We start from the raw sequence: 25,187 nt of genomic DNA, 5'->3' as shown, positions 1-25,187 counted from the left end.
TTTGGTGTTTTATTTATATCGATCTCCTTTCAAGTTATGCACTTAAAATGCTGGGTTGTAGTGAGCTTTCAATTCATGAACAAGTGATGTGTTCACAAAATTACCAAATGATTATGGGAATGACGTCATATCTAAGGGATATACAATTCAATCTGTTTGCTAATTTCAAAGCATATGTTTTATAATATTGGCCCGAGTAGGTACCATAATTGGAGAACATAAAAATCACTCCAACGGGAGCAATAATTATGAAGTCGACATAAAGTTAATTCGTTAAAATTATACAAAATAATCACGATTTTGAATACACACGAACAATTAAAGTAAAAGCTGGCTATTAGAAATACTGTTAATTAGAACAAACAAAAAATATATATCCGTAATAAAGTCGTGAGAGACTCCCACGGCACAGGGCCTATTCACCAGGTCGGGTAGTAATGATGCCTCCATTGTACCAACCAGCAGGAAGTAATTTATCTAACATCAAGAATATGAGTGTTTAGAGCAATTTCGTTTCTGATTTCTCATCCTAAAGTGTGCAATTTTGGGTGACGCGGCAGTGGCGACGCGCAGTGCCAATAAACTTTAGCGGTGACTAAGAGCGCGCCATTTTGGATTTCTAGAATGTTCCGCTGCCGTTGAATGCAGATTTATTACTAAATACTATTGTCTGTAATAATAATGTAGCAATAATGAATCGATCAAGCTACAATTAAAATAGTTTTAATAGCACAATACAATGTAGACGCCATAATAATATAGTTCCATCTGTAGGCATTTATAATTTAGTTAGCAAAAGGAACGACAGGTCAGATTGTTGCTATCAATCAATAAGCCTAGTATAAATTTTTAATGTTACATGTGGTATTCAGATTTCAAATAGGTAAACCTATTGCAATCGGTGTTATTGTACTGAGCAATTTATGAACGTCAAAATCTCAGGGGGTTCACTATAGTACAACGTAATAATTAAGGTATGATTTGTAATTTCGAGTAGTGTTTTTATATTGTATAAACAGTCACCATGACTTGCTTATACGTGCCTACTTATCATGTTAAAAAACTGTCTCTAGTGGTTGCAATAAAGATATCACAAAGAAAAATATGTACTGACTACCCAATGAAATCCTATATTTATTTGCCTACAGAAGGGACTAGAATCTCTAAAGCAGTTACCAAATACAAATGTTCGAAGTTAATTTTACCATTCATTGTTATTGCTTAATCTTTTTTTTGCTCTGTAAATGTGTAAGATGTAGGTATTTAAAAAGAGCACTATAATATAAAGATAAACCATGATAACTTTAGACAAAGATCAAAGATATACGATTTGCGTCACATTATAGAGTCATAATAATAATGGTAGAAAACTAAAAAATAATAGTTTTTTCAATGGCAAGTGTGTAATTCTTAAATAAAAAGTTTTCTTAAATAGAGAGATAATTTTTCAACAACAACAAAAACAGCTAGTGGGTTTCTTTAATTGTTTTATAAAGTCATCTCGCAAATATCTCTCAATAATTACTGCTCCTAATTATTGAGAGAGATTTTATACTTTGCGTCATGAACAGAAATAAACATTGCAAGTATAGGTGTTATTACTTCTATGTAATCAAACCACAGCCATAGTAGATTTAAAAAGCTGTCTTGAATATCGATTGCCGATCTTAATATCTAGACAATATTTGCTATAGCAAATACCACTTTTTATAGAAATGACTAGACATTTATTATGCAGGAAGTCTTTCTTTCACAATCTCAGAAGAAAGCCAATGTTATTCAAATCCAACTAATGACCTGCTCGTCGACCATCATTTTGAACTCCTGATTATTTTAAAAGATTAATATAGAGCAAAAATTAAAATGTTAAAAACAATCTACATTGGATCCTCATCGTAATAAAATTATCTAAACCCAACTTCCACCTTTATTTTGTGAACCTTGTAGCTTGGTTATCCACCAACCAACACTATGCTCAACCCTCGCATAATGGAATGAATGTAGAGAGCATTGCGCAGACGTAGAATCAAGAGACTAGTTAAAATATATAAAACTACTAATATCAACAAAAACTAAGTATTTTATACCTCTGGAACATTCTAAAACTCGTTAATTTAACCGTAATGAATCTGTTTATGAAGACTCGTTCGAAAACAATTGAACATAATATTTTAATTACAAATGTTAAAATTGGGAGGTTTCCTGCGCTCAGTTCCCACGGTCGAAGATGACATGTTGGAAAACACGAGCACCGCCTCAAGTTCCCACACTCTGCATATCTCGGCTCCATAGATCAAGCTGACAGAATGTAAAAAATCAGACAATGATACAATTGTGTGCACACAGCTTTCTCACAGCACAGATATAATCGTCATACGGTTAATTGGTGCAGGTAAATGACCATCTGTCCTAGGGTTTATTTCCAAAAAGGATGCTGTCATTGGAAATCGTAATGTGTTTTCCCCAATCAGTCGATTGTCAACCGGATGCGTTACATCTTGAAGATTTTTTTAATTGATAATGTCTTTTTTCTTCAATGAATGAATGGTTACGTGCCCATAAGAATTCACGTCATAATTTCTTGTGAACGTCACCGATTGAGAAATAATGCTTTTAGTCACGCGAGAGGTTGTTAACAGTTCAAAGAATTCTTGCCGAGTCTAGCTAGACATTGTTTGTTTTACTTCTATACACAGAAAATTTGCAACTAGATCAAGTTTTTCCGAAAAGTCCTGTCTTCTGTATATTTTTTTCTGTCTATAAATTAGAATATATGCACATTTATAGCATATTAATAGGACAAGAAAGAGTTGATCCTCTTTTACTAAAGTTCAATTTGTTAGTCTGAAATACATGAATTTCCTAAGATCGCAATTTGTATCTGGCTAACTGTTTTATATTGGATGGAAATCACAGCATAGATGCACTAGTACTACTTCCTAATTATATGCAACGTTAGCTTAACACTAAACAGTACCTACAAAATATGATTATTCGCAGTTTATTCTCCCCATATTATGTAGTACCTATTTCGATGACCATTGTTGACGCTGTTGTGATGCTACATTCAACATGAAATGATTAACGACTTTAAGAATTCCTCTTATTAATGAGTAACAAGACACAAGTACGAGGATTAATCAACAGATATATAAGATTATATAAATTGTTATACAATAGGTTGCTAATAGGGTTTTCCGAATCCGGGTTGCAATTAGATACTGAAGTTTTCGTAACTTATACCTAGTACCGGACAACGAGATTGAAGATTGCCGCTAGTGTAAACCCATCTGGAAGTTCTTACGCAATATATTGATGTGAGATTTTACTAGTCAAACCTTAGCTTTGTCGTGATGCAAAGATCGAAAACTTCCTATAAATGTTAGTAACTATACAGATTTTACAACTGCCAGGCTCATCGTCCTTAGGTCTTGAGTGTTAAGTTTTATAATGCAGGATCATTTTGACATTGCGTTCCTAAATGAAATCACGTATTTATCTTCATGCACGTAACACTTTATAACAAGTTACTTGAACCGTAGATGTAAAATAAAAAAGTGTAAGTTTCGAACGAAATAAAATTCAATATAGAGTAATTTAAATTTTAGACGTAGTAATGTCGTTACTACTACTCTAAGAAAAATCGTCGCTATGGCAACATCGGACTTACAGTCAAAAATATATTCACGCAACCTCCATATTAGCATTAAATTACTATAAAAAAAAATCAAAGAACTAAAACTGAGATTTTTGGTCAAAATATTCATTATCCATGGATGATTTTTGGCAAAATATAAGCACAGGTAAAGGTGAGAATATGGTTTAATTTATTAACGCAATGTCAAAATCACCCTGTATAATTTATTATGTTAAAAACATATCGAATGAACTGATGGTACAAGATTATATAACTCCTCTAAACATGACTACCTGCTACGTACTAGCAACCCAGACGAATTTTCGCTTCCGAAGGACCTAACATGTATAATATATCTACATTTTCTAGAAGGAACTCACACTCACATGTAAAACTCCAATAGCACGATCTATTATATTCTCACACATGCCACTGTGAGTAACAGTATCGGAGGCGTCACTAGTACGAATACGAAATCAAACTATGTAGTTGAGACGTACTTTAACGTACTAACTAACTAACTAACTAACTAACTAACACTAACTAACACTAACGTACTTTAATTAGGCTAATTGCTAGGTTAGTGTTGGTAACTTAAACTTGTGTGGGAGACAGAAGGCTCACTATAAAATTAATAACTAAATTGTTTAATGACTTATACGGATTACATATTACCTATACCTACACTACCTACAGTGTTTTCTTTTCCAATCGATTCGAAACTATTTATGTTTATTTGTTTTTTCATTCACTGTGAAAAAAAATGTCACTCGGAAGTCGTTCCTCGCTAATATTTACGTAAGATGGCAAAAAACAACTCAACTTGCAGTTGCTTGACTTTTCTCTGCCGCTTTGTCTTTATCTTTACTCAGAACAAACTACCAAAAATGCGCACAAATTGTTGCCTAACTCATTATGTCGATACAACCACTTTAAATGTTTGATAATTAATGGTCAATATATCAAAAGTCCATCAATTTCTGCAATAAATTCGATAACAGAATCTGGATGATCTGAAAATTTTCCTAAGGCTAGCCTCTCGTTATTTAGACTGCAGGAATAGGCCCGTTTTCAAAGCGAATCTATTTGATATCAAGGCCTTGTACAATTTATTTCAATTTTTATCCCATCCTGGTCAATCCTGTAATTAAATAAGAGTTATTTTACCCTAAAACAGTAACGAAGTGGTGACAACCAGATTCTCGTCGGTGTTAACATTTTCTACCATTTAAATTCATTAAATAATAATCCATCTTATGCAGCAGTCATCGGATGGATACTGCACGAGGCGTTACCATAGATTAGCGTACAAACTAATTAAGCTGTGGTCCGCCTCTGGCCCGCCCAATTACACATTTATGATACACTACAATGATCATATGTATTTAATATTGCTTTATTATGCTGAAATCTCGACTAACAATGGCGGATGGGTATAAACCTGTGATAATTATCTGAGGTCAAAGTCGACGGAGCGGAACTGTATGTAGGGGAAGACACTTGTTATAATCATGTGAAGAGTTTTCGTAGACGTTCCCACAGACTTCGAGGCTCGGATTAATTCTGATTCATACGTAATTAAACATGCTCAGTTTTCCGCAAACAATATCAATTCTATGTTCACTTGAGTACTGACGCCTTGATGGGTTAGTATTTCTTGATTTTAGATTTATATTGTGTATTTATTGATATTAAACTATTCAAGCGTATTGATATGTCTGATCTTAAATTTTTGATAGACATTTTACTAAATATGTTGTATGAGTAACTTATATGTCTTAAAACATGTGTGTTAAAATGCATTAGAGTATTTTAGGGCTCAATAAAAATCTGTAAATATTTAAATTCAATTTTATTAAAAATATTTATATTTCAAAATCCACTGCTCCGTATGTTCGCTTAGTACACAGAATGTTCACAATATTTTTGGCGAGCATTTATTTTACATCATTTACAAATATAGAAATACCAAATGTAAAATCATAAAATGTAAAAGTAAACAATTTGTCATATGACGTGTTGCTTATTATTTTACACAAATTGACGTATTCTTTAAGTCAAGTTAATACTAATTTCATTGTAATACTGTAACTTTACCAATTCCATAATATTACATCGTATTTAATGTTTCGCTACAAAAATATTGATATTTTTTGTACTTCATATTACACTTCCCACATGGAATGTACGAAATCACACATTTCTTTTAAAATTACACATCAAACTCATTGTTAAAGTGTAAACATTTTATAAAAACAAATTATTCGTGTAAAATAAATATGATTCCATTCGATATTTGAAACAATGTGTTAAGAGTCTAAATACTAACTACAACCTATATTGTTCATTAAAATCTCGATAAATATACATACGTACACAGACACAGCTAATGTCATTGATCGATCCTTGATCAGTATATTATCGCCAAGAAAAATATTTAATAAATTGTGCAAATTGAGACTAACTCCAATAACTGACAAATTGAAACGGTATAATTAAATAAGTGTAAGACACGGTTACAATAAGGGGATATTTTGAGTAAAATAATAACTTATTTGGTTTCTCCTTACAGTTGTTAATATGACTTAAGTTTCTATTATTCTTAATTTATACAAAATTTATAAGAAACGTACAATGCTAAATCAATCTCTCTATGAGTCTTATATCATTACCCAGACGTAAGCTTATTATTTAGTTATCGTAAAATTAATAAACGCAATGGCTTGTCATGGTTTTATACAGCTATTTGGCCCCAAACAAATCCGAGACAAAGAGATCTCATTCCATGGAATTATTTATAAAAACATTATATTTTATAGGCGTAAAAACGCTGTTATAGGAACATCTCCTTGAGTAACTCTTTGACGTCAGCCAAAAATATACATACCAGTACAAAGTTGGTATTTTGTGACTAAATTCATGTCACAGATAAAATAGGGCATAGACAACACAATCTGTATTTATTAAATCTCGTAAGAATAAAAAAATGCGCAGTGTTGCAAACATAGACGTGCAAAACAATGCTTTAAATATGGACATATAGTCGATTTATAATGTAAAATAAAAGATCTTTTTTCAACATAAAAGCTATTTTTACAAAATTACATTATCCTCTGGAGGCCCGGGAAAACATTGTCAATAGTACATCTTATTTTTATTGCCAAAAAAGTTTCAAATATATTTCATGAAGCTTCAAATCTCTTAGAGAATACTACATATATCTGCAAGTAAATATGTTAAGAAAATTGATTCAAATATATTTCATGAAACTCATTCGATTCCAAATCCCTTAGAGGATACCTATATATCTGCAGGTAAATGTTGAGTATTTAGCCAGGCCCTAAGAGTAATGTAACGAAGGTCGTGTGCCGGTCACACCGCGCCACGCGGCCCGTCTGAACACCGACGCCTTCTCTTTATTGTACTTATACATGCTCGTTTTACCTAAAACTACATTTCCCAAGCAAACTAATAAAATCTCCATACATCCGAGTCATTAAAAACAATTCCCACGATATGTTTTATTGTTCTCTTAATAATAACATTTTGGTGTCATAATTTCGGTAAATTAACTCGTAAACGACATTCGGACGAATGCCGGTTCCTCTTCCATTAACCATTTTTCATAAGCGAAGCAATTGACTCGCGAATGTTACCTACATATAATTATAATAAAGCTCTCTATATTCTATGTATTATAACATGATCTTTAAAATTTACATTCCTAGATTATATAGTTTGACACATATTTTTTTATTAAATAAAATCTCTTATCTGCCTTTTACTAACGCTATCACGATCCCGAAAACAAAACGATTGCTAAAAAAACCACCTTAGCTAGAAGCTACACTCAAATACCACATCTTAAAATTGATTCTGTGTCCTTTAAAACTACAGTTTAAGCTTTCACGCTAAACATCAAAGATCATGCTATGAACAATAGACGTTAGGCACTATAGAATCTAAATTACAGTCACTCACCACGGTACTAGTATAAAGTCTTTCCACTAATTAGTTCACAAATCCACGGGAGAGACGCACACGTGTCACGAATGCTTTGGACGAGTTTCTGTGGACACAGGCAATGTCGAAAACCTACGTGGCTCCACAGGAAATTACTGTAGACCACGTGTTTCAACTCAAAGTATCTGATGAGGCACAATTCTGACGTGTACAGGACACGGGGTGTTCACTGCAGGCTGTCGTCAAGCCTGCAGTCCATGGGCTATTGCAGCGTGTTGTCGGGCAGGCGGTGAGTATCGTGGTGCCAGCCGGCCGAGTCCGGCCGCATCACGTCGTCCACGGAGGGACATACCGGCCTGGGGCCAGGCTCCGGGGTGTAAGTGAATGTCAACCCTGTGGCGTAGATTATACCGTCGTTTCGCACCAGAGACACTGGCACCTGAAGTAGGAGAGATCATGTTGTCATTGTCTTTAAGGATATTTAAAATAAATAATGCTATGTTCATCTGGCTGGTAATTAACATTCTTATACTTATCTTTCATAATCCCGCACACATAAAAGTCATTCATAATTACACATTAAATTCCGTTATAAATCCATTAGAAAACAATTATTAAAACTATACAATTTATTTTGCGTCTAAAAAAATGAATACGTTAAAAACAACGAGCAAAATAGAACGTGGAAAAAAGCTAACAAATGCCCGTTGACATACACATACTCGTCTACAATATCTTTGACGATATACTTGTACCCTCTTATTCATAAACGTTATTTATCGAAGGACACAGAGCATTGCTGTGATAACAAGTCTGTTTTATCTGACAGCTTGCAGTTTGTTCAGCTTTGTTTATCTGACAGCCAATTAGATTAAGTTGTATCTCAATATTAGCCAATCACAACGGCCCTTTGCCTACGCACTACGAAGGCTGCTATGCCGTCAGCACTGAAAAACAGACTTGTTATCACAGCAATGCTCCGTCCTTTGATAAATAACGTCTACGAATAAGGGGGTTAGTCTATAACCTTCTTACCTGCGTAGGCTGTCGCACCCAAAGCCACTGGCCCCTGAATTGCGATATATCTGGCACTACGCACAGCATGGATTCTGCGCAGCGGTACATCGTCTCCGCTTCCACGTCTCCGAACCACACCTGCAGCGAGGGCGTGAAGTTATCGCCAGCCAGTTCTAGCATCGCCACATCACCTCCGCCGTTCAGGTTTAACGAGTGTACTAGTGGTACTGGCGTTACTGGCGATCTGTTGACAAGGTTTAAGTAATTAATATAATAGCAAAGAAAATTGTCATAGTTTATTCATAGACAATTACTTATTAATTTTAATAGTAAAATCCGCAAGAATCGCTATAGCCCACAACACCATCGTCGCCAAAGTAAAAGCCATAAGATTTTTTACATCAACTTTATAATTTAGACAGAAGCAACAGTAATTTTGACTATTACTGAACCTGTGACAGAGAAGATGAAATTACATACAAGCAGCCCAATTTTGAATTATGTTAGTAGAATCTGGAAATAAGGTCCGGGAGAAAATAGACATATTTTTTAAATTATGCGTTAAATCTATCTAATGCATACAGGAAGAGATAGTTGAAATACGAGTGGTTGTTTGTTTACATTTAATGTTTCCTTTTTGAATATGCATTAAGTTCTAAATTTTAATAAATTTATGAGCTAATGGTGAGTAAAAACCGGCATATTATTTTATTTGTTGTGGCTGTGCGAGTGCAATTCTCATGAAATAGAGTTTGGTGCTGCTCGCAGATTGGATTTGCGGGGAAAGGCGGCTTTAGGGAGAGACGAACCGGGCAAATGCCCGGAGCTTTGCGTTTACAGGGGCCTCCCACGATGCCTTGGAGGACCTTTTTTACCATTTTACCGGCAAAACTGTTAAAACCGGGGATCTTTTTTTTGAATGCTCCGTGCAGGACCTAACGTCGTTCATTTTGCTTTCGCCTGGGGCCTCGCGTTGTTAAGGCCTGCCACTGTTGGCAGGGTTGATCAGATAAGTTTGATATCCGACACGAATGGTGACACTTTTAAGAAGGAAAACTACTCTTATGTATATTATGATAATATGCGAAGGTAAACCAGTAGAAGTCGTTTTTTTTGGGATCACCATATTTATTAATACAAATTTATGAAAATTAAAGCTATTACGTATGACACGTTTATTTTATACATAGCGCCTTCGGTCTTATGCAATCGGATATATTTTCCTAGTTTCTCTAGTTAATCTAGACAACACGGGGCCTATGAAATGTTAAGTTAGCCAAATTCGATCTCTAGATGGGACAACTCAGTGTCTGTAATAATATTTGCGTAGTATCGAATTGAAATGTTTACGTCAGTACATAAAAATACCCTATATGTAAAGCGATATTACGCGATACAATGTGATAAGGGAAGGAAATTATTTACAGAATACTGGATATAGTCTGTATGGAGATATAATATACCATAATATATCAAACATGGGACGAAAAACCCGGCATATTCAGGATCGTTCCGAAGAAGCCAATGTATGGACAGTGGGACAAGCGGGCATATTTATTGCGACCTTATTCCGCCTTTACATTTGTTGGTCATTTCGACCATATATATGAACATACTAGCTTTTGCTCGCGGCTTCGCCCGCGTGAAGGAGTTTTCCGAGACAATTTTTTTCCGACTTACTTGATTTGTATCGTTATATCATGATCAAATTAAACAACATCATTATAAAATTGTAGCCTATGTGTTATTCTGAAGTTAAACCAATATTACTGTAAAGTTTCAACCAAATCCGTGCAGTAGTTTTTTCGTGAATGGGGAACAAACATAAATCCATACATCATCCTCACAAACTTTCGCATTTATAATATTAGTAGGATATTTAAACTAAATTTACATCCAGAAACAACATAATCATTTGCCTTTCGTGATAAAATCCCAATTATTATTAGATCAACTAACGCACATTTTTATATCTTAAATTCGCACACGATAAGAGTTGACGATCTGAACAGTTTCGTGGTACATTCCCACATTTAACACGTCACACAGTTATCACTGTGGGAAGTGATACAGGCGCATTACACATTATTACACCAATGACATGCGGGTATCCCCACCGGTTGACGCTTCCTGGCATGATAAATATGTCCAGGTCATTTAGATATCGTATGAAGTATAAATCCGTTTTCTCACGAGATAAACCAGCTTCTGGCCAATTCTAAGGGGTGTACAAAAATTTAGTAATTACCAAATCATTGTTAAAAGGCACCTGCGTTACCATCAAACAATATTTAAAATTGTTAATAAAATAAAACATTTAGACTTAACACTCATTCGCGGAAAATAGTAAGCGAGAAGTTGAACTATATTTATAAATCTAAATAAAACTAGTTTTCAAATTTTATCCCGGTTTTTTCATTATAACAACTGACAAACATGTACTCAGTCTCGCGAAAAGCTAATATTCCACAAAACCCCATAGAAACTATTTGCTATTTTCGTAAACAAGTGCTCTGTGATTCTATTCTTAAACTACCCTATTTTTTTACTAAGTTATAGCGTGGCAGGGATAAATTACTATGTAAACCAAGAGGTCTCTGGTTAGATCTCAGGCTTAAGGATTTTGTGAAGTTATTATACAAAGAAGGCAAAGAAGTTAAACGTGAGAAAAATTGAATTACTACAAGAATTTGGGTTCTGTGTAAACTGTAGTCTACAAAATCGAAGTCTGGCAAAATGTTACAAATATTACTTCGAAATTAGTAGAGCAGCCTCATGTCTAACAATAGTACAATTCAATACAAAGCTTATAAATTCAATCAATATTCTGCAGAACGTATCATTACTTGAATATAGAGAATCGAAGGGCTAGTAGCCAATTAACGACACGCAAGACTTATAGTAAGGAGTTATGCTGTAAAATAAGAAAGTACTTTTGCGATAAAGAATTTTATCATGAAATGCTTTAGAAGGAACATGGAGCCAATCGTCCCCGTGGTAGCTAGATAAAAAGTTTTGAAAACTGGTGGTAAACCATGATATTTACACGGAGACAATCCTGCACTTCGCTACGCTGCTGTTTCTATGGATAAGAGAGAAGGATTCTGGAGTAGTGGCGAAGGGTCCATATAATTCGACTCCTTCCGTCTTCCTTTTATGTACAATTTATGTGGAATCTAATTATCATTAGAACAATATGCAGACCTCATTTATGAATATTAGTGCCTATATGTTGTGTCGGGTTCCCTTTTGGAAATTTTCACCTTTCGCGACTGTTGTGGAGTTTTTGGGCATATAGCAATTGCAGAAAGAATTTAACGTATCTAAATACACATACTTTTGCGAAACATATATGAGTGAGATTGGATTGTCAAAGCTCATTCGTGTTAAAATATTTACATTTTTTTAAAATAGGTTTTGACATTTGGATAAGGTTTCCAATATTAAATTAATTAAAATTATATTGAACAAATTCACTGTAACCTAATTCTATTTAAAATTTCACTTGCTTTATAAATTGGAAATATAATCAAGTACGTAAAGCGTTCGTTTATCAATCAGAAATAGAAAAAGGAACAACATAAATAAAAGTTTATAGTAAAAACAAGTTATAAACTAACCACAGGGGAGCACTACGTGCTGTCAAATTCAATTGATAGCGACAGATTTTGGACACAGGAAGAATGTGGTTTGCGGTCGCGATTGCGCGTGTCAAATATAAATAATAGATAGGTTCTTATCACAACACCAGGTTCTAGCGTGAGATAAGTTATTGTTATAGTCTCATTAATAAAATGTATATTATTTCTTTGACAATTTCATTGTGGATGAAGTCTTATAATTTACTACCTTTTACTCGCATCTCCGCTCGCGTGTAGTAGTTCTTCCAGGATATAAGACCCGCTATATATTTTTTCCCGGGATGGAAAATAACCTATGTCGTTTTCAGGGTCTCAAAATATCTCCAAATTTCTTTGAATTCCGTTGGGTAGTTTTCGAGTTAATTACGTTCAGACACGCAGACAGATGCAGCGGGAGACTTTGTTTTATAAAACATTTTTTAGAACTTTTAAGAGGAACAATTCCGTCATACATAATTGTTGAATAACTTTAATCGTTTAGGCGGTACAGGCAACGGAAGCGCTTAAAATAAATAAATTTTGCTCGTTTTTGCTACATTTTCATTGATGCTCCGCTCCTACTGGATTTGTTATGATGTTATATAGCCTATAGCCTTCCTCGATTAACGGGCTATCCAACACTTAAATTTTTTTTCAATTCGAACCAGTAGTTCCTGAGATAACCGCATTCAAACAAAAAACTCTTCAGCTTTATATAATAGTAGAGAGTAAATATAGGTAACTTTTGTACAATGATATTCTCTATTCGTCTATGTATAATTTTCAAAGCGAAATAATGATTGTAGCGGTAAATATTAAACTAAAGCATGAAGACAGTCTCAGGTTATTATTCATGCTAATTTGCTAGAATCGTCTTTCTCTTTTTAGCCGATACATAAAAATCCTAATACGTATTATATATGCAAAAACGCAAATTATACCTTTTGCAATTGATATAAAAAGTATGATCAAAGAAGGTGAAATAACAAAGAAATGTTTCAATGCTCAATTATTACAAGGATTATAATATGTCGAGTATATGCATCTGTTTCTATCGTCGATGGTTGTTTAAAGAGGTCGATAGAGGAGCAATCGTTCGTGCCACTGAGAGCTATTCAGCCGTCAGCGCCAAGTGATAAGTGACTAAACACATGTTAGGGCGATCTCTGTCACAGTTCCCTTTCGAAGTGGACGCGGTCCGTTTATATTCGGTGTTAAAATGACTTGAACATCTATTTACTATGGTTACAATAATGTAAATCCTATTTCTCTAACAGAGGAATTGTTGCTTTTGTCTGTTGACACCATAACAGTATTTTTATCATTTCACTGGTTAACAAGGATCTATGTTAGTTTTTACTTATGACGGAAACATTTGATTAAAATTTTCCATATTAGTAAAAAAATTGCTTGATTCATGTTTTATTTATCTTTCCAGATTATTGGATTTTTTTTCTGTAAAGATATAATATATAGTCTTGTGAAAAATATAATTAACATTAACCTTGTTACAATATGTAAGATTTGCGAAGCATAATATTATAAACTTGACTGTCTGTAACCATTGAATTTCATTGGCAGACTCGCGTGCTTTTTTATTGTAGTTTGGATAAGTAACGTATGGCGAGAGCGTGTGTCGGAGTAAGAAGGCAAACACCAAGACCTCATATCTCTCGTTGGTCAGTCGCCCGATATAAACCTGGCTTTACTCGATAACCCTAGAGAGATAATCTATTAGATATTTTAAAATTGTTTTCTGGAAAATTTTGGGATCGACCATTACTCATGTATATTTTATAATTATATAAAAGCTAGTGAAAGACTGGTAGGTTAGCTAGGTTAGGGCTTTTATTGTCCTCACCGGTGAGGCTCCCGACGCGTGTCTCCCTTATTGTTTATTTAAAATTACATATATATACATCATTTTATATCTTCTTTCCTGCCAGCCCGAGCTGGCTTCTTTGTTTACTATATTTTTCATTTATTTTATTTTCAATATAAATTGTCTTTGTTTATATAAGCTAATCTAATTAAGTAATAATTAAATATTCTCATGTACCTTGACTTATCATAAGTGCAACCATGTTCACCTACGTGATGAATAAAGCATTCTATTTATTTTATTTAATTATATACTCCAACATTTTTATTATAAACAAAACCTATTGGGAATACAATTCACATCTAAAGGTGTTATCTATCGATTTCCAATGTCTATTATTAATGGACCCTCCTGAATTAATATCGTTTTTATAGCGATTAAGTTAAACGATTGATTGAAATGTTACGATATTAATTAATTGCTTATGAAACAATGTGCATTTTTTATATATTCTCGATAAAGAAATACTGAAATTAAAATGTCGAAGTAACAAGTCAGTTAGAGACTGCGAGACTTTTATAAGCAAATGTTGCGTATTTGAAAACTATATGAAACACGACGCAATTAGCAATTAATATATTGTTTTTTATTAGCTTATTATACAGACACCTGATGGAAAGGGACTTTTTTATTGCTTTGAATGACGAGACGAGTTTGCCGTTCGTCTGATGGTAAGCGATACGACCGCCCATAAATAGTAGAAACACCATCCAACACTTTGAATAAGTATTGTTTGGTATCACACTGCGCTCGCCACCCTGAGACGTGAGATGTTAAGTCTCATTATGTCCAGAAGTTACATTGGCTACAATGTCCTTTAAACCGGAACACAAAAGTGACTACACACTGCTGCTAGGCGGCAGAAATAGACATTGCGGTGGTACCTACCCAGACGGACTCACATATGAGAGACCTACCACCAGTAAAACTTTACTCCCATAGTGTATAGTCAATGGTACTTTAGGAATGCCAGAGACACAACAGACCCGCTGCCTGCTGAGAGGTGTTAAACATAATTTTTCAGCGTCGTTAGGGGATAGAACACTCAGGGAACAATGAAGCTCGCTCTTCAATTCCTATTAGCACATGAGAGGAAATAATTAGTTGAAAGTGAACCGTAAAGAGTACCAATAAAATACCACCTTAAAATTATCAGTAAATAAGTACATTAAATAATACCTTATTTTTGTTAGTATTTGCTTAATACGTTTATTAAAGTAATCGTTATTATTTATAGACTGCCTCGGTGGCGTAGTTGTACTGCATGCGCGGTACGGCAGCGCTCTGAGGTCCTGGGTTCGAATCCCGGCTCGGGCAAAGTGATATTTGGGTTTTTCTGTTCAGTATCAGCCCGGAGTCTGAAATTTGTGCCCGATATGGCGATAGGCTCGCCCCCTATCACATCATGGGACGGAACAAACTTGGCGAAAAGTGGGTGCCATGGTTGCGCCTCTGCATACCCCTTCGGGCATAAAATGTGTGATGTTGTGTGTGTTGTGTGTGTGTTATTATTTATTTATTTAGCATTTTATAAACTAATGTAAACAGGTAGGCTTAATGCGATGTATTTTTTGTTAGTTGTTTTTCCAAGTTTATTATGGTAAATAACTTTTAATTTGATCTTCGGACTTGTTTGTGCAATTAATTTGCTATTCGACTAAATGTCGATTTATAAAGTAGGGATAATTCTTACGAATTTCTGACGTAGGCTGTTTTGTTGCTATCCCCGGTGTTTTTAGCCGAATTGACAACATGTTATGCGATAGTTATTATTCGATATATGCGATAGTTTTTATTCGTTAAAAGTATTAGGATTACGATATAGCTTTGGTTTAGTTGTCGATATAATTCGATATAATTCTTTATTCTTCATGGTGGACTTGACGCTCTAATGTATTTTTTTTTATTTATTTAAGGCCTGGGTTCCTAATCTGGGCGCAATTAGCCCCGCGAGGTTTACAGGTAATTCACAGGGGTAACAAAGAACCTAATTATAGGATCGTAAAATAAAAAAAGGAACAGAGCTGACATTAAAGTTGTAAGGCTGTTGCGCAATTTATGATTAATGAAGATATTCGAATTTGCTTGTATTGTTTTGATAACATGTTGAAGGCAGCGTGAAACTACTTTTCCACATAGAACACAGGGGTAATAATATTAAAAATATTAGGAGCCCCTGACTTAAAGTCTTTGTAATGAAATTTGATTTTGGACTCATGGCAATATTTCCATTCAATTCACGTAATTATTGTGTTTCCTTGTTCTAATTAATTAATTTATTTATAAAACTTTCTAGAGCGATTCACTCAGTCTGTTGATGTTATTTGTGTAGCATTTTAAGAGCTTTAGTTACAACAGACAACCAAATTGTTATTTATAACTGTTTTATTTTTATTGCTTTGAAGACGAGCTTGCCGTTCGCCTGATGGTAAGCGATACGACCATCCCTTAACAGTAGAAACACCATCCAACACCTTGAATTATAATAATTGTTTGGTAATCCACTGCGCTCGCCATCCTGAGACATGAGGTATTAAGTCTTATTATATCCAGTAGTGATGGTAATATTTTAAATGTGTGTAATAATTTGAGGCTGTGAAGCCACCAAAGTAATGTTTAATGCGTAATATAATTAGTATTATGTGATTTACTAATCTTGCGTATTATTAACATTAACACGAGTTTATGAAAACTTTTGGATGTATGTAAAATTTTTTTTTTTATTATTTGACTGGTGATTGATACATCTACAATCAAGTGTTAATATGATGTAACCGTTTATTTTTTTTTACAAATAATTAATATTGAAGTGGTAATAGCCTAGTTGGGTGTGGTACGGACTTCCGAAACGAATGTCCGCAGGTTCAAATCCCACACATCTCTGATTTTTCTAAAGTTGTGTGTATTCTTCGTGAATTATCAATTATCACTTGCTTTAACGGCGAAGGAAAACATCGTGAGGAAACCTGCATACCGAAATAATGTAGAATTTTTGAGAGTGTGTGTAGTCTACCAATCTTCCCTAGGCTAGTGTGGTAGACTAAGGCCTAATCCTTCTTAGTAGTAGAGAAGGCCCGTGCCCAGTAGTCATACAGTATATAATACAGCTGATATTATTATTATTAACATTATTAAATGATAAGATACATACCTAACAGGTCCCATTCCTTCATAAAACTGATATTCTGCTTTATCGGTGGATATGATGGTCCAACAAGCACCATCGTTGATCATCTCTTTGTTAGGTTCTTTGGGACATGGAGTCGCCTGGAACTGTATGATCCTCTCCTGAGATAGGCAGAGATACATCCGCTCCGTGTCTTTCATGTAGAATGCACACTTATGCAGCTGGGAAACAGGATCATCTGCCTCCAGGAGAGCCATTTGTTTGTCCACCTACAAAAGTATTTATATGTTTATAGCCTTGAATATGAAGTCTTCATATCTTAAAATGATTAATAAAGAAATATTTTCTTTATTGTACTGTAATGTATGTAAAATATACAATATTTCTATGGTTCTATACTTTAACATATAGTATTGTTCAGAATCTGACTTTTAAAATTTCTGGAATAAAACCATTTTTTATTAATGTAATTATTTTATGATAACATGAATGCAATGAAGGTTCATTTTAAATAATAAGGGACAAGTTTCTCTATATAGTGCTCAGCCAGGGCAACAAAGTGGCTAGTGCTTAGACTTTAATTTCTATTGGGTTATATGGTATCCAACAACTAATCATTTCTGCATATATAGCAAGTCAAAATACTTTGTTATCAGAATCATTTCTTCTTAGAGCTTGAGTGATGGGTAATTTATTACTTGTTTGTAATGTAGCATGCTGTAAGATGGGATTTTTAATTAATTAAAAAATAAATAGTATATTACATTTTCCAAAAAATCAAAACAATCTTTATGCACATCTTTGGTCAGTTGTAATATAATTTTTTAGGAAAGTTTCTGAGTTGCATATTTATTTAAGCATGGCATTTTTAAGATTTAAAAACATTAGATTGTAGTGGAAAAAGGATTCCATACCTAATTTGTTCCAATAAAGGATAATTTTATTTGTATATTTGAATATTTACCTTCCTTATTATGAGCCTGGGGAGAGCCATGCCAGTTACAGAACAAACCAACTTCACAGTAGAGCCGTAGTGGACATATCCATCCCTCACGGCAAACTCCTCCGATTCACTCTCATTGTCATCCAGTAAGTGGATAGTGAACGCTCCCCATTGTGTGGATGATGCATGGAAATTACCATTCTCCACATGGAGGTACCTCGTAGACACCGTCTGTGATCTCAGTCTGTTGAACAGAGCAACTTTTGTCCCACTAGCAATACACAAGTCAGCATTTTTCAATGACTGCTTCTTCTTTGATGGCTTTGAAATTACTTTTATTCTTTTGCTATTAAATATACCAATATCATGCCCATTACCATAGAACATTTTGACTGACAGCATGAAATGCTTTCTTTTATCAGAATCTGATATGTACAAAGTTTTAGCGGCACAGTACTGCTTGCCATTGTTAAGGTCCAGTTGCTGCATGTCCTGATCGGAGTTGCCGATGCCAATGAAGGCGCACAGTTGCGCCGCCTGCTCGGTTTCACCCTCGCGCAGCATGCGCTCGCGCCGCAATCGCCAACCGTCACCAAACAAATAGATGCACGGCGGCGGGCAGAAAAACCGCTTTTCATTACCGTATGATTTCTGGGCCACTTTGGCATGCAAGATAACGACCACCATATCGGAACGGTCTCGTAAATAGCGCTCCATGGCCTCGCGTGTCAGGCGGCGCTCCTCGGGGCGGTAAGCGCCGGCTCCGGGCCCCGCGGCGCTTGCGTATCGCGGGTAGGCGCCCGCCGGCGCCGGCGGCGACGCGCCGCCCGCGCCGCCGCCGTACTGGTGCGGCATGCTCGCCACGGCTTCGTCTCACCGCGCGCTTGCCTTCATAGCCTCGCAGCCGCCCACGACCTGCCCCTATCTCGAGTGCTCGACCCTCTTGCAAAGCATCATTCTTTTTCACGAATCCGAGGGGAGCCGCGTTGCGTCCGACCCTTGCTGATTGCAAACGCAGGAGGGTCGCTCTCGAAATCGATCGCCGATCGATTGATACGCTTTTCTGTTATTCACGCTACTAAAAATTAATTACGGTGAGAACTGGCACACATTTCATTCAAAAACACCTGTTCGACGGCGGAATTTTCGGACGGCTCCGCGTTGCACTGTGCCACTTTGTTCTTAATTTTATTTTCGCGCACTCTTTTGTATCGTTTCTTAGCAAACTGTCGTTAATAATTTTTCACTTGTTTTTGCCTGAATGTTGATAAAACTTGTGTTTATTCAAGCGAGTTTATGTACGACAACGCCAGATAACCGAGCTGTCAAAAGCGACCATAGACACAAAGCGCGATGCGAGCGTGTTGTTGACTGCACGCGCGCGAATTAACAATGAAATCGAATCGGTTTGATGCGAGGACGCTCGACTTCGGTGCGCCGACTGACAGACGGCCGGTCGTAGGATGTGGGGTTACGCATGGGGCGTGAGAAAATAAAGTGTGGGAAAGAGTGGGCGGTCGCGACGTAGTAAAACATTTGATATGTTGTAGTGAACCGCACTCCGTGCGCCGCCAGTGGCGAACGTTTCCGTTGTGGTTGTGTGCGTTGTGAATACAGTGAGTTCACAGAGCGAAAAGGTTGCGATGTGTGAGGAAGAGACCGACGATTGACCGGAGATCTCGTGGGAAACGACCTTTGTTATGTATATATACATTAGTGTAAACAAAAAATCTGTTCTGGAATTTAATCACACGCCATGGGAGTCACTGGACTGTGGCGGCTGATAGAGCCGACAGGGAAACCCGTGCCGGTTGAGACGCTGGAAAACAAAGTTCTTGCTGTTGGTGAGCCTTCGCCATCACTTTAGATAATTATCGACGAAAAATTGATAATCAACATAATTAATTATACCAACAGATATTTCGATATGGTTGCATCAGATGGTGAAAGGATATCAAGATGCAAAAGGAGCTCCTATTGCGAACGCACACCTAATGGGATTGTTTCAACGCCTTTGTAAACTTCTTTACTTCAGAATAAAACCTGTATTTGTATTTGATGGTGCATTTCCAGATTTGAAAAAAGAAACTATTGTAAGTTTTTTTTTTACTCACCTACCTTCTGATTATAATTTGTGACAATAGGTATTCATACATACCTACCTAATCTTCACTGAGTAATCCTGAAATTCCTTGGTTATGAAGAACATGAAAACACTTCATGACTAAACTCAGTTTAAGATAGGTATCCCCTTAATTCTAGGTTGAATGTCCAAACACATAACATCTTTTTTGTTATTAATATAAATGAGATCAGCGAATTTACAGTAACCTAATAAAATGAATAACTTCTACTTTAAAGAAAGGAAATATAGAAATTCATTTCATGACTGCACATAATTTTATCTTTATTATCAATATTTCAAGGATAATTTGTATACATAATACCTATATGATGCCTATAAATTTAATAAATATACACTGTTGAGTATCTTTTTTTGTTGGTCTTTAAACTATATTATATTTGTCATATTATTGCAATTGATAACCATCATATTTATTACCGTCTTATACAAATATTGGATATAGCATTGGCACCTTTTGTTAATGGTTTCTGTTATATATCTATATTTTATTGATCCACTCTTCTTGTATCATTTTAGGCTAAAAGACAAGACAGTAAAGCAAAATACAATTCAGAATCGGAGAGACTTAAAAGAGAGCTGGCTCTTATTTTGAGCAAGAAAACGGCTATTGGAAATTTGCTAGGTAAACAAATATCACCAAAGAAAAGCAATAATGTGGCACAAGATGCAGATGATTTATTCAAGTTGCCTGCATTACCAGAAAAGGAGGAAGAAAGCGAATCTGAGTGAGTTGATGCATTTACAAGACAGTAAAAAAATTGATTACTACAAATGAATAAATGTTAGCCATATTTGTTTTGATGATGTGATAAGCCCCCATATAATACATTTACTTTATATTTTAAGTAAATTAATTATTTTTTTATTTTTAGATCTGAAGATGAGCAGAATTCAAGTGGATCAATAATAGACCTGCATTCAGTTGAATTGGAATCGGAGAAGTTTAAAAATTTGCCAGTTAAAGAAAAATATGATTTGCTCATAGAATTAAAGGAAACAAGAAAAATGAATTCATGGGGAAAGCTCCACGAATTACCAAAACAGAGTGATAATTTTTCTGATTTTCAAGTGTGTAATTTTTATTGATAGTTTTTGGTTTATTTGATATCTTTCTGTACAGCGGTTTGTTACAGATGCAGAGATTACTTAAAAGAAGAAAGCTACAAGAATGTTTAGAAGAAACAGAAAAAGAAATGGGTGATGGTGGAATGTCCTTAAATGATCTTGAATCTTTATTGAATGAAGAAGGAATCGACACCAAAATAGAAACATTACCAACACGAAGAATAGCCTCAAATAATAATACCAGGTTTATACTTATTAATAATGTTAAACAGGCTTTAGCAGATGCCAAAAAGAAAAAAGAAGAAGAAAATAAAGCTAGTACAAGCAAAATTGAGGAAGTTAAGGCAGAGGTCACTACGACCAAAGCAACACTTAAAAGGAATGAACTAGACGAAGATTTAGAAAGAGCCATAAAAATGTCTTTAGAATGTGTCAATGAGGCTGATGTTAGTGTAACCACTTCTAAAACTGATGATTCTTGGACATCGTGTCTTACAGACTCAGATTACTCGGATTCTGATGAAGATGATGGAATGGAACAGCCAGATATGTCATCAGCAAAAGCGTATATCATGCAATACAGCGATTTCACTAATAAAGCCATTGATAAATTAGTAAGTGGTGGTAAAGTTAGCGAGAAAACTAAAATCAAAATACCTAAGATTGATGAAGTCTTAGACGAAATTAATAGAGAAAAGTCTGTCATATTAGATAGAATAGAGGTATTATCTGATGATGACAATACTAAACAAAATAATGAGATTGTAGATATCCAACAAGATAAAGTCGTTGAAGATAAGATTGCTATAGAATCAAATATTACCGTAAAAGAAGTCAAACAAAATAAGTATTTTAATACAAACGACACAATTTTTTTATCTGACACTGACGACTATGAAGATAATAAATTAGATCCTAAAGCAGATGAAAAGCAAGATTCAGGTTCAATAAACTTACATACGACGATAAACGTAGAACCTCATTTAAAAGATACATCATTGGATGAGACTCAACTATCAGTTATATGTCTCGAAAACAAACATCCAGAAGTTGTAACTTTAGACAGTAGCTTAGAGGAAAATGAAACACAAAATTCACTGATTATTTCGAGTAATAAATCTGATTCCGAATCTAGCGATGATGATTTCGAAGATGTTAGTGAAATGGAATCAAAACCGGCGAAGACTATTGTGCAACTAACATTAAATACAGATGCTGTACTTGATGATGATGATATATTTGCTGATGTTTTTACGAACACTGAAAAACCACCTGGAAAAATATTCGAACACGCGGAAGTCAATGAAGAAATAACGATTACAAATACTGTGAACAATGTGAAGGAATTAGATGTTGTAACGGAAGGTGAAACAATTATTACAGGCACAGAAAAAATAGTAAAAACTTGTGACACAATGCTATCAGAAGTTGATAACGAAATAAAAGATCAGATTGTTAAAAACAAAACTCTATCTAACATAGACACAATAGAACAATCTAAAAATGTAAATCCATCCATAAAACCATTAAGAACCGACGACAATACTTTGGATACCACCCCTCCAAGTCATAATGACAAAGTGATTACTACTACAAAAGAACTGATATCTAAGGAACAACTTAATTCTATGGCCAAAGAAATCCAAGTTGTGGAAGACAATTTGATACAAGAAAAAGGTCGTTTGGATCGTGTTGGTAGGAATATAACAGAGCAAATGACGAAAGAAGCTCAGGAATTGCTTCAGTTATTCGGTATTCCATACATAGTAGCGCCAATGGAGGCAGAAGCTCAATGTGCGTTTCTCGAAAGTGCAAAATTAACGGATGGCACAATCACAGATGATAGTGACATCTGGTTATTTGGTGGAAAAACTGTTTATAAAAATTTCTTCAACCAAAAGAAACATGTACTTCAGTTTTTAGCCGATAGAATAGAGAAATCTTTTAGTGAGTATTTTATGATTTTATTGCTGTATATTTTACTTCACGTGATCAATGTAATGTTACAAATATTAATTACTTTTAATGATTAAAATCATTGTTAACAGATTTAACTAGGGAAAAGTTAATATTGCTAGCTCTACTCGTCGGAAGCGATTATACAACAGGAGTGTCGGGAGTGGGGCCCGTAACAGCTCTGGAGATCTTAGCAAACTTTCCATTCAACAAAAAACAGCTGAATGAAAGTGTTCAAAAAAGCCGCTACGCAGAAATGGTCACTGGTTTGGAGGAATTTAAACGCTGGGTTAGAGGTGGCAAAAGAACTGATAACACAAGCCTCAAAAAGAAGTTAAAGAATGTCGCTTTGACGGAAGACTTCCCGAGCGTGAGGGTAAGTTGACCGATATTCATTTTCGATTTAATCCATATTTTCCAAATTTTCCAACCGTAGCTAGATGAATTATATTTCCAGGTGGTCCAAGCATACCTGGAGCCGAATGTAGAAAAAAGCGATGAGAGATTTTCCTGGGGTGAATTGGACATTACAATACTTCGTGATTATACCAGAGCAAAATTCGGATGGTCCCAAAACAAATTGGATGAAATTATTAAACCTGTCCTAAAAAGGATTACGGAACGCAAAACACAAAAGAGCATGGATGATTATTTTAAACGAAAAATAGAATTTGAGTCGCTAGAGGATCAAATGAGCAAACGGGTTAAGGCGGCTGTTCAAAGAATGGGCCCAAGCTTGGACATTCCCATGGAGGGACAAGCTCCTACTGAAGAAAGTCAAAACGTAGGAAAAAGAAAGCTATCAAGAACTCAGAGTGAAGGTGGTCGAAAAATCAATGTCAAGGCGGGACCCTCTAAAGGTAAAAAGAAAAAAGGTTGTGAAGAAAGTGTACTTAACGAGCATGGCGTTAAAATTGTAACGGATGATGTTGAAGGTAAATCAATTTTCGACATCAAAATCCCGAAAAGTGATCGCTTCCAGGAGATCATTCCTCAAAGGGAAAAAGATAAAAAGCATTTGCTAGAGAATAAATTAAAAGCAATTGAGATGTTTAGGAAAACAAATATTGATCGTAAAAAGAAAACCACCAAGAGAAAACCAATTCAACCAAAGGCAGATGCAGAACTTTCAGAAAGCAGTGATAGTAATTAAGATATTTATTTCCTATAGTTATAAAAATAAAATACCATTTTAAAATAGTCACTTTATTGTTTACATTTATAGTTTCAAAGTAACCACAGTATTATGGTTTTTAGTTAGGATAAAATGATATTAAATTTAAAATCATGCGATTTACAAGCTCAATGAAGTTTTAGTAAACTAAGATAAGCAACTTCATAAATGCTTTTTATCTGTGTAAGACTGAAGGCGCAAGCGCATATTTAAATGTAACGGTTTTGACGAAATACGTTTTCCTACCTACACGTTCACCGTGCGAATACTTTCAGAAACACATCACAAACTAAGACACAATTTATTGCTTTATATATAACTTTATTACCAACCAAAATGTTTCCATCAAACAAATTGGAACTAATCACTAGTTGACTTTATAATGCAAAGTAAAAAATGAAAAGACAAGCATCACGGATGTAGTAATTCAATTTACAAATATTCAACTTTAATAGAAAAACACCTCTGTCTAAATATTCCAATGTGATAGTTACGACTGTAACACACAAATTTCATACAAAACGAGTTTAAACCTTATTTCATAAGTCATAACTATTTTTTACAATCCTTTTTTTACCGAGGGTCACATTTAAGTACTAATTTTGCTAGTAACCAAATTCTAGTCTGATATAACCGCGATCTAATCCTAAAAATATT

At 35.0% G+C, this 25,187-nt stretch overlaps 2 protein-coding genes across 2 annotated transcripts; one reads left to right on the top strand and one right to left on the bottom strand.

The window, feature by feature from the left end:
- Window positions 1–5,472: 5,472 nt before the first annotated feature.
- Window positions 5,473–19,562, bottom strand: LOC115443728 (suppressor of hairless protein). The gene is made up of 4 exons (XM_030169256.2): window positions 18,211–19,562; window positions 17,271–17,515; window positions 8,636–8,861; window positions 5,473–8,039 (listed from the first exon to the last, which is right to left on the bottom strand). The coding sequence occupies exons 1-4, from the start codon at window positions 19,042–19,044 to the stop codon at window positions 7,863–7,865; spliced, it is 1,482 nt and encodes a 493-aa protein (XP_030025116.1). The 5' UTR covers window positions 19,045–19,562; the 3' UTR covers window positions 5,473–7,862.
- Window positions 19,563–19,743: 181 nt separating this feature from the next.
- Window positions 19,744–24,560, top strand: LOC115443726 (DNA repair protein complementing XP-G cells homolog). Its single transcript, XM_030169254.1, has 7 exons — window positions 19,744–20,033; window positions 20,107–20,282; window positions 20,852–21,060; window positions 21,208–21,403; window positions 21,469–23,347; window positions 23,449–23,732; window positions 23,814–24,560. The coding sequence occupies exons 1-7, from the start codon at window positions 19,946–19,948 to the stop codon at window positions 24,507–24,509; spliced, it is 3,528 nt and encodes a 1,175-aa protein (XP_030025114.1). The 5' UTR covers window positions 19,744–19,945; the 3' UTR covers window positions 24,510–24,560.
- The last annotated feature ends 627 nt before the right edge of the window (window positions 24,561–25,187 follow it).

The sequence above is a fragment of the Manduca sexta genome, chromosome 23 (assembly GCF_014839805.1).
Source record: "Manduca sexta isolate Smith_Timp_Sample1 chromosome 23, JHU_Msex_v1.0, whole genome shotgun sequence".
NCBI classification, from domain to species: Eukaryota; Metazoa; Arthropoda; class Insecta; order Lepidoptera; family Sphingidae; genus Manduca; species Manduca sexta.
This window is presented reverse-complemented; position numbering and strand designations above follow the sequence as displayed.